Source organism: Loxodonta africana, chromosome 22 (genome assembly GCF_030014295.1).
Source record: "Loxodonta africana isolate mLoxAfr1 chromosome 22, mLoxAfr1.hap2, whole genome shotgun sequence".
NCBI classification, from domain to species: Eukaryota; Metazoa; Chordata; class Mammalia; order Proboscidea; family Elephantidae; genus Loxodonta; species Loxodonta africana.
Window position 1 is genome coordinate 42,424,659 of NC_087363.1, and position 10,050 is coordinate 42,434,708.

Consider the following 10,050-nt stretch of genomic DNA (forward strand, 5'->3'; position numbering starts at 1 on the left):
ATGTGAATCATTTTACTTGGATTCACAATCAACACCCGTGGAAGCAGCAGTCAAAAAATCAAATGACACATTGCATTGGGCAAATCTGCTGGAAAAGACTTCTCTGAATGTTAAAAAGCAAAGATGTCGCTCTGAGGATTAAAGTGTGCCTGACCCAAGCCATGGTATTTTCAATCGCCTCATATGCATGTGAAAGCTGGACAATGAATAAGGAAGACTGAAAAATTGATGCCTTTGAACTATAGGGTCGCTATGAGTCAGAATTGACTCGACGGCAGTGGTATTTTTTTTTTTTAATTATAGTATTGGTGAATATTGAAAATACTATGGATTGCCAAAAGAACGAACAAGTCTGTCTTGGAAGAAATACACCCAGAATGCTCCTTGGAAGCAAGGATAGCGAGACTTCATCTTATGTGCTTTGGACATGTTACCAGGAGGGACCAGTCCCTGGAGAAGAACATCATGCTTGGTAAGGTAGAGGGTCATCAAAAAAGAGGAAGATCTTCAACAGGATGGATTAACACAGTGGCTGTAACAATGGACTCAAACAGAGCAGTGATTTTGAGTATGGCACAGGACCAGGCAGTGTTTCGTTCTATTGTACATAGGGTCTCTATGAGTTGGAACCAACTTGATGGCACCTCCCAACAATAACAATCACAGTATAGAGCCCATGATGTACTTTGCTTTTTTTCACTTATCTTCTCATTTCTCCTCATTGCTCCCTCCCTCTGCTTACCCCTTTCTTCTCCCCCTCCCACACCTTTTCCTCCTGGTGGATTTTTGTTAGTTCTTCACAAGTCATCTCAGATGGCCCTTTGCTTGGAAGCTTTCTCTGATCTGTGATTTCACCTCTGCCCATCATCGCACTTCTCTCAGCGTCTCCACAGCGTTTAGCAAGGTGAATTGTAATGCTATGACCCCAATCTTCTGTCAACTCAATGACCTTCTGTAGGCAGGGCCTGAGTCTTGTGGATCTGTGTTTTCAGCACAGAGATTGCAAGGGTCTTGCAACCAGCATAGAGTTTGTTGTTGTTGTTAGGTACCCTGCAGTTGATTTCCACTAATAGCAACCTAATGTGAGTGGAACTGCCCTGTAGGGTTTTCTTGTAATCTGTATGGAAGCAGTTGCCAGGTCTTTCTCCTTCAGAGTTGCTGCAGTGGGTTCCACTTGGTGGGTTCAAACCACCAACCTTTCAGTTAGCAGCCCAGCACTTAACCATTTTGCCACCAGGGCCCCTGGCATAGAGTTAGCATTAAAAAAATATTGACTGACTTATGTATTAAATTTATTTTGGAAACCCTGGTGGCATAGTGGTTAAGAGCTAGGCTGCTAACCAAAAGGTCGGCAGTTCGACTCCACCAGACGCTCCTGGGAAACTCTATGGGGCAGTTCTACTCTGTCCTATAGGGTCGCTATGAGTCGGAATCGACTGAAAGGCAATGTTTTTTTTTGGGGGGGGGAAGGGGGGTTAATAGATTTCACCACTGGACAATTTGTTTCCTAGTTTTGAAATTTGTTTTATTTTGCTTTGACAAGTAACGCTGTAGTTAATGTCTTTCTGCCTTTTTGGCCTTTTTCTCCGTTTGGATTATGCAACAGGCTGTGTTCTAGGGACAGGTTTACTGGACCAAAGGATGTGGGATTTTTTTTTTTTTTGCCAATTTGCCTTACGAAATTGTGCTTCAGTGGTGTTTTTCTGAGGCCAGGAAGCTCCTAAAAATTGGAATGATGATCAGAGAACCTTGAACTTTCGTCCCAGTTTTGGTCCCGCCGTGCGCCTCAGTTTTCCCGAAAGCACAAAGTACGGATTTATTTATTTCCTTCTACCGACTCGACAGCAGTGGGTTGGTGGGCGGACCGGCAGAGGCAAAGCTGCGCCTCCTCACGGTTCTGAGCGCAGTCTCCTCGCTTATTCCGATTGACAGCCAATCTGACCAATCAGCGCACTGCAGGTGTGTGGGGCTGTCCTTCTGGACACACATGCGCACTGTCTTCGCAGCGAAGATGGTGGGCTGCTGTATTTGGGGCCGGAGCTGGGTTGGCTGGCGGCGGGGCCCTGGGGTCCGTGCAGCGCTCGCGGCCGCAGGCTTTGGCACCAAGGCTGGGTGATTACGCTCTACCCTCGTGTCGGAGAGAGGCAGGGGTGGCTCTGTGGAGGATCTGGAGCTAGATAGACATGGACTCTAATGCCGGCTCTGCCGTGTGCCCCTAAGCTAATCATTCGGCCTGAGTCTCAGTTCTCTCCTCTGTAAAATGGGGCCAGTTGAACCAGACTTTTCGGGAAGCTCAGCCCAGGCATTCTGAAGAGGAGGCAGGGTTTGGAGAGAGGTGTGTGGAGATAGGAATGCGGCACCGGGAAACATCCACCAGTTGCTTCTCCCATCCTTTCCAGGCATCAGCTGCAACCTCAAGGCTCCAGTAAACGGTCGGGACCCCGCAGGGACCAACCATGTCCCGGGCTACTACGGCCAGAGGACCTCAGTCGCGAGGAGCTGGTTGATGTGCTGACAGCAGCCGTGGTGGATCAGAAAGGTGAGGGATGATAAGCACAGCTGCACAGAGACCCGCGAGGGGAGCCTGCGGCTTCGAGCCTTCTAGGAGGCTGGCTGGGTTCGAGAAGCCCTGCGCTCAAATCCCAGTTCTGCCTTCCACTAGTAGCACGAGCTAAGGCGAGCAACGTAACCTCTCTGAACTTCATCATCTTGGGATAGGGGTGTGTGTGTGTAGGGAGTGGGTGTGTGGAGGGGATGCAAATAAGTAGAGAGCCTTGCACTTACTAGGACTCAGTTATGGGAATTTCTATAGTAATAAATTATTTTTTATCGACAGACAAAACCCAGGCTTTGGAGTCAGATATCTAGGCTCTATACCAGCTTGCTATATGGCTTTAGGAAAATCACTTAATTCCTCTGAGCCTCAGCTTCTCCATTCAGTGATTTATTGATTTTCTTAACTACTATTTTTGAGCACCTGCTATGGTCTGAGCACTGGCTGTACAGTGCTGAACAAGATAAATATGGTTTCTGCCCCCAGGGAGCCAACATTCTAGCAGGAGAAATGGATTAACCAGAAAATAAATGAACAAGTTACTTAACGGCGATCAGTGCTATGAATAAACTAAAACAGGGTGTTGTGATGGTGAGGGGCTGGGGAGAAAGGAGCAAACATTAGATTGGGGCTTCAGGCCTCTTTGTGGTGGTAATATTTGAGCCAAGATGATATAGTAGGAGCCAGACATGTAAAAATCTGGGGCAGAGGAAATGGCAAGTGCAAAGGCCCTGAGGTGGCCTCAAATGGCATATTTGAGGGACAGAGAGAAGTTCAGTTTAGGATGGGGTTGATACCTCTTGACTGAGAGTTGTCGTTGAGCTCACATGCTAACATACATGAGAAAGTGCTTTGTAAACTAAGGGTTGCACAAAGGTTAACTGTTGCTTTTGCTTCTGCCAATGGTCATGTAACATCATGTATTTCAGGACCTCTAGTGACAGTCAACAAGCCACAGGGGCTGCCAGTAACAGGTAGGGATAGAGGGCAGGGGAAGGGAATGCTGTGAAAGGGGGTGTGACATCTAGCTATGGCCTCTGGGAGCAACCTGTAATTATCCTTCTTCTTTCCCAGGGAAACCGGGAGACCTGACACTGCTCTCAGTGCTGCCAGAGCTAAGCCAGTCACTGGGGCTCGGGGAGCGGGAGCTCCAGATTGTCCGAGCAGCTGGGAAGTAAGTGGTGGGGGTAATAAGAAGGTAGAAACAAAATAAAAAGCAAACCCATTGCCGCCAAGTCGATTCTGACTCATAGAGACCCTATAGGATACAGTAGAACTACCCCATAGGGTTTCCAAGGAGCGCCGGGTGTATTCAAACTGCCAACCTTTTGGTTAGAAGCCATAGCTCTTAACCACTACACCACCAGGGTTTCCAAAATAAGAAGGCAGGAGGCCAGGAAACCCTAAAAAAAAAAAAAGGTAGGAGGACAAGGAGCCACCTGGGGCGAGGAGACAGATGCTTGGGAATAAGCAAAGACAATTTCCAGACAAAGGTTTGGGATGACAGAGGTACGATATGAGGGCTATGAAAAAGAGCAGGAAACCGACAGATCTTGGGTTCAAATCCCAACTGTTTTATTTACAAACTGTGTGAACCTGGGCAAAGAACAGAACCTCCCTGAGCCTCACCTCAGTTCCCTTAACTGTAAAACAGAGATAATAATACCTACCTCATGCTCACTGTGCAGGCATTTTCCCAATGCCATACCCATGGCAGGCATTGTTGGTCAATCCATGATACTCTTTCCTCCAACTACCGTCAACTAGAGATGATACTTGAGATGAAATCTTTCTGCAAGTCCACAAACTCATGGGCTTGTGAAGAATTTGATTATTTAAGAGCTAATATATATATATATTTTTTAAATAGACCCATCAATCCCAGTCCTCAGTATATACCCAAAAGAAGTGAAGGCAAGAATGCATACAGATATCTGTATACCAGTGTTCACTGCAGCAGTTTTCACAATAGCCAAAAGTAGAAACAACCAAAATGTCCATCAGCAGATCAACTGATAAACAAAATGTGGTATATACACACAATGGAATATTATGCAGCCTTAAAGAGAAATGAAATCCTGCTGCACGTCACAACAAATGAACCTTGAAAACATTATGCTGAGCGAAATAAGTCAGTTGCAAAAGGACTGATCCCACTTATATGAGATAAGCAAATATATAGAAGCCAAAGATTTTTAATGGTTATCAAGAGTGAGAAGAGGGTGGAAGGGGGAGTTTTTGTTTGGGCGGCACTGGGTTTATGATAATGGTGGTGGAATATTTTGGAAAAGGGTAGTGATAATGGTGGCACAACCTAAAAAATATAATCAATGTCATCGAATTGTAAATATGGAAGTTGTGTTGGCAAATGTTGTAGTGTGTCTATTTTCATCACAATAAAAAGAAAAAAAGACCTAACATGTAAAATTCCTACTGCAGTATCTGGCATGTGGCAGACACTCAGCCGTGACCCCATGTGACAGAGTAAAACTGCTCCATAGGGTTTTCTAGGCTGTCATTTTTACAGAAGCAGGTCACTATGTCTTTCTCCCACAGAACTGCTGGGTGGGTTCGAACTACCAAACTCTCATTAAGCAGCCTAGCGCTTAACCATTGCACCACCATGGCTCCTTAGACACTCAGCAAATGGTGGTAATTTTTATGACATTTGGCTCTGAGCTCCCTGGTGGCCAGGGCAAAATGAGAAAAACATTGAGGTACACAGTCTTGTTATCAAACAAGGGGAAGCCTTACCTGTTCCTCAGGAGGATATCTGGGTTATTATAGTTCTGGTGTTACTGTTTGGCCTTGAGCAGGTCAGTGCCCCTTTCTAGGGGTCTCCTTTTTTGTGGGTGAACCCCTCAGAGACTTTAAGTTGTGTGATTTGTCCTCTTCCTCCAGGGATTCCTCTGGGCTTGTACTCCTTTCCAGTTGTCCCCAGACTGCAAGTCGCCTCCAGAAGTTCTTCACTCACTCATGCAGAGTCCAAAGACCGACAGCCACCTACTGGTGAGAAGCCCTGGGAGGCTCCCAGGGCAGTAGGGAGGTCCTAGCAGGCCACTCTGCGACCTCCTCCTGCCTTTTTCTCCCTGCAGTGCCATCACTGATGGGATCCCAGCTACTTCTGAGGGAAAGATCCAAGCAGCTTTGAAATTGGAACACATTGATGGGGCCAATCTTGTGAGTAAGGGTCTGACTGAGGAAGAGAAGGGTCCTTCCAGAGAGTGTCCCTGACAGAGGAATCAGGGGTATAGACTTGGGGTGGCTGGCTCTCCTGTCCCCTAAAACAGGTAAGTGACCACTGCCCACACTGTGGCCCTGTCCTGAGTCTGCTCAGGAAGGGTCTGGGTATAGCTCCCAGTCATGTGCAAAGCTTATTTATTTTGGAGGGCTGGCATTGCAGGTAGTTCCAGTGAAGCCTCCTTCCCGAAAGGACATCCTGGAAGGTGTCAAAAGGACTCTCAGCCACTTCCGTGTGGTGGCCACAGGCTCCGGCTGTGCGCTGGTCCAGCTGCAGCCATTGACAGGTGGGTATGGAGCTCCAGCCAGCCTTTGGAAGTGTATTTGACTGGGGGAGGTAAGAGGAAGGTGGTGGTATTCAGTGACAGCCTGGGGAGCATTTGATGGACCCCAAGGGTATATGTGACCAGACCCAGCTGCAGGAGGTAGCACTTGTGATACCAGTCTAATCATCGTTAATCTGTTTTTTTCTTCCGTTATTTATGGCTCTCAGGATCTTCTCTTTGTCTGTGGTGTTCTGCAGTTTCACTATGATGAATCATAGTGGATGGATTTAGTTTTATTCATCCTGATTGGGATTCACTGTATATCCTGAATCTGAGGATTATTATATTTCATCAATCCTGGAATATTCTCTTTAAGTGTTGCCCCCTCTTCATTCTCTATTCTCTTCCTTTTAAATTCCTAATGGAGATGACTGACCTCATTTTACTCGCTATGCGTCTCTTAACTTTTCATGTTTTCCATTTATCTCTGCTGCATTCTGGGTAATTTCTTTAGATCTATCTTCCATTTGAATAATTTTCTCTTCATTTGGGTCTAATCTGCCAGTTTAATCTGTCCATTGACTGTATTTTTCATTTCCAAAGTTCTATTTCATTCTTTTCCAAATGCAAATTTTTTTTAAGAAATGTAGCACTCTCTCATCTCATTTTTTTATATCTGTAATAATTTTATACATACTTATATTCTATTTCTGATCATTTCATTGTCTGAGATCCTAGAGGGTCTAATCTTACTGTATTTCCTGATGACTCTCACACTTAGTGGGCTGTTTTTTTCATTGTTCTGTGATTCTGGAGTGTGAATTCATGTTCAGCTGGGCCTTTATCTATGGGAATATTTTGTTACCTGGATTAGAGATGGGGCCTTCTCAAGAGGTTCTGCCTTGGCTTATGCTGGAAGCCCCAGGGATATCATTACTCCAGAGCCTCTCTAAATAGTGTCTTAGATTGTAGTTCACGGATCACTCAAGTAGTGTAAACTTTAGCCCCAAACCTATGTGAGAACAGGCCTGTGGTTGTGAATTCTCAGGGGAAAACTTTATTACCCCATCCAGACCTAAGGTGATCATCTACCTTCATTGGTGGCTGGCTTTTTCTCCTGGTCCAATCTTTCACTGAAAATGTTGTCCCTCTAGGGTTTCATTTGGGCACAAAGGCCTCACCTCTGGCCCTAGGTAACTATTAAAACCCAAGCCCCCTGGATGCCAACTTTGGCAACACCCCTAGGAGAGGTAAAGTGTAGTCTGTCTTTTGTGCCCTGGGTTTGTTTTCCTTTTTGTGTTTTGCTCTCAGGGACCTTACTTGTCTGTGTGCTCAGCTGTGTATTTAAAAGGATGATTGTCATATTTTCTCCAGTGTTTCTAGGTAGTTTGTAGCAAAGAGAGTTTTTGGATTGTCCAGTTGCCATATTGCCAGAAATGGAAGCAGAGTACAGGTCCTAGGTTTCAATCCCAGGTGGTAGGCAAGACGCTTTTTTGTGACCATTAGTTTTTCTCTCTGTAAGATGGAAATGATGGTAGGACCTGCTTTATAGGGTTGTCATGAGGATTAAATAAGTTAACATATATGAAGCATTTTGTACTATGCCTACCGTATAACCCCCCCCATTTCTGTGTCTGTCAAGGTACTCTTGGTTGCAAATTTCCTCAAAAGCATTTCATATTGGTGTAAGCCAATAAAGGGAATTATTGGGTCACATAAACTGACAGTTCAGGAATGGCTGGATCCAGGGGCTCAGAGAATGTCATTGGGAAGCTGTTTCCCCATTTTTTGGTTCTTGCTTCCAATGTTGGCTTCATTGTCCCCCAGACTCACCCCTGGTGAGGGCATAAATGGCCCCCAGCAGTTCTAGGCTTACATCTAGCCAGTTTAGCCACCTCAGCAGGGAAGAGAGTTCCTTAGTCCCAGTAACTTCAACAGTAATTTCAGGATTGGGTCTCATCATGAAGCAATCACACGGGCCAGGTGGATTGACTGCTGTGACTGTCCTGACCTGGCCATGCTCTACTCTCTGGAGGCAGGGTTGGTAGCATCTCCCTCACTGAAACCACATGATCTGAGAATCACTGAGTGTGGGGCAGGGGCTCCCCAAAGGAAAGGGGAGGGACAATACTGGGTGGGACAGAAAACAGCTGCCCACCATCTGTCCTGTCTCCTCTCACCCAGTGTTCCCCAGTCAGCTACAGGTGCACATGGTTCTGCAGCTCTGCCCTGTGCTTGGGGACCACATGTACTCTGCCCGTGTCAGCACTGTCCTGGGCCAGCGCTTTCTGCTGCCAGCTGAGAGCACCAAGCCCCGAAAACAGGTACCTAAGCCCACCTGCTTGCTGCCTTCTAGAGGGGTGGGGGCAGTGGGCAGCATCTCCAAACATTAGCTGTACAGCCTGGGACTAGGCAGCAGCCTTCTTGGCTTCCAAGGCTGTCTGTAGCCCCTGTCTTGATGTGTCACCCTGAACAAGTGACACGGCCACCCTTGGGCCTTAGTCTGCGTATCAGTTAAAAAAGGGAATTGTACTGGCTGATTTCTAAAGGCCCTTCTAAGGCTGTCATTCTTTGAGTCCGTGCAGTATAAGGGGAAGAAGAGGTTGTGTGTGTGTGTGTGTCTGTGTGTGTGTGTGTCTGTGTATTAAGGTAGCTCGATCTGCTGTAACAGAGTAACCTCAAAAGTACCAGAGTCTTAACACAATAACTTCCCTCTCATGTTAAGTCTAATTAGTGTGGTGGGAGTGGGAGACTTTGCTCCAAGCCGTCACTCAGGGATCCAGGCTGTTGATATCAGCCAGCAGGTGAAGTGAGACAGTACAGGTTCATGTAGGAGGTTTTTTTATATACTTCCATTCACATTCCATTGGCTAGAACTCAATCATGTAGCCTCACCAAAGTGCAAGAGGCTGGGAAATGTAGCTTAGCTCTATGCCCAGGAAGAAACTGATTTGGTGAATCCCTAGCCAGTCTCTGCCACAGTGTGAGCATGGGGGTGTGTGTGTGGGTATGAGTGAGTGTGTGGGTGTGAGTGTGTGGGTGTTTGTGCGCAATGAGGAAATAAATATAACGCCACACAAGGGAGGCAGGGAGGGAGAACTTGCCTCACCCATTTCAGCTAGCTCTGAGTACTCAGCTTGTTGGAACATACATGGCTATATGCTGACATGCCTCTCCCACCCCCAGGTCCTGGATGAAGCCCTCCTCAGATGCCTTCGCCTGACCCCCTCCCAGGCTGCCCAGCTGCCCTTGCACCTCCACCTGCATTCTCTCCTTCTCCCAGGCCCCAGGCCCCAGGACACCCCCATTGAACTTCTAGCGTCCCTGCCCCCTTATTTCACTAAGACCTTGCAGTGCCTGGGGCTCCGCCAACAATAGTCATCCCACTGTCCCTGACACCCTCTGGAAGGGGAGAGGGGACCTGTGGCCAGGCCCGTGGAAAATGAGATCAGTGCTTAGCATGCAGTAAGGCCATGGTTTATGATGCTGGGCTCTGCAGGCAGACAGACCTGGCTAGGCCACTTGCTGTGTGATGTTGGGCAAGTGACTTCACCTCTCTGGACTTGAGATAATAAAAGTATCTACCTCATGATATTGTTTTGAGGATTTGCTGAGAAAGTAAATGCTTGCCATGGACTATACTTTCTGCTGAGTTGAATATGTGATGTTTTTAGTTGGCTGTTTCTGACCCCACTCGAACTGGGAGGAGACTGGTTAGCTTTTTTACTTAAAAAAATTGTGAAATGTATCAAACATACAGAAGAGTGCATAAAACACATCTCTGTATTTTAAAGAATAATTATGAAATGATACCCATATAGCCGGAAACCCTGGTGGCGTAGTGGTTAAGTGCTACGGCTGCTAACCAAAGGGTCAGCAGTTCGAGTCTGCCAGGTGCTCCTTGGAAACTCTATGGGGCAGTTCTGCTCTGTCCTATAGGGTCCCTGTGAGTTGGAATCGACTCAACGGCACTGGGCTTGGCTTGGGCTT

The 10,050-nt window shown here is 46.7% G+C and overlaps 1 protein-coding gene across 2 annotated transcripts; it reads left to right on the forward strand.

The window, feature by feature from the left end:
* Positions 1-1,981: 1,981 nt before the first annotated feature.
* On the forward strand, positions 1,982-9,815 carry RPUSD3 (RNA pseudouridine synthase D3). 2 transcript variants are annotated; one of them, XM_003409978.4, is made up of 9 exons: positions 1,982-2,112; positions 2,400-2,539; positions 3,484-3,528; positions 3,629-3,728; positions 5,456-5,563; positions 5,650-5,734; positions 5,958-6,081; positions 8,245-8,384; positions 9,247-9,815. In XM_003409978.4, exons 1-9 carry the CDS (start codon positions 1,988-1,990, stop codon positions 9,436-9,438), a joined length of 1,059 nt encoding a protein of 352 aa, XP_003410026.2. In that variant the 5' UTR covers positions 1,982-1,987; the 3' UTR covers positions 9,439-9,815. The 2 variants fall into 2 exon arrangements, with proteins under 2 accessions (XP_003410026.2, XP_023403715.1); XM_023547947.2 differs by lacking the exon at positions 3,484-3,528.
* The last annotated feature ends 235 nt before the right edge of the window (positions 9,816-10,050 follow it).

Coding starts and splice junctions, on each gene's coding strand:
- RPUSD3 (XM_003409978.4), top strand. CDS start 1,988: ATGCGCACTGTCTTCGCAGCGAAGATGGTGGGCTGCTGTATTTGGGGC. Junction 2,113..2,399: donor GGCTTTGGCACCAAGGCTGG/GTGATTACGCTC, acceptor CATCCTTTCCAG/GCATCAGCTGCAACCTCAAG. Junction 2,540..3,483: donor AGCCGTGGTGGATCAGAAAG/GTGAGGGATGAT, acceptor CATGTATTTCAG/GACCTCTAGTGACAGTCAAC.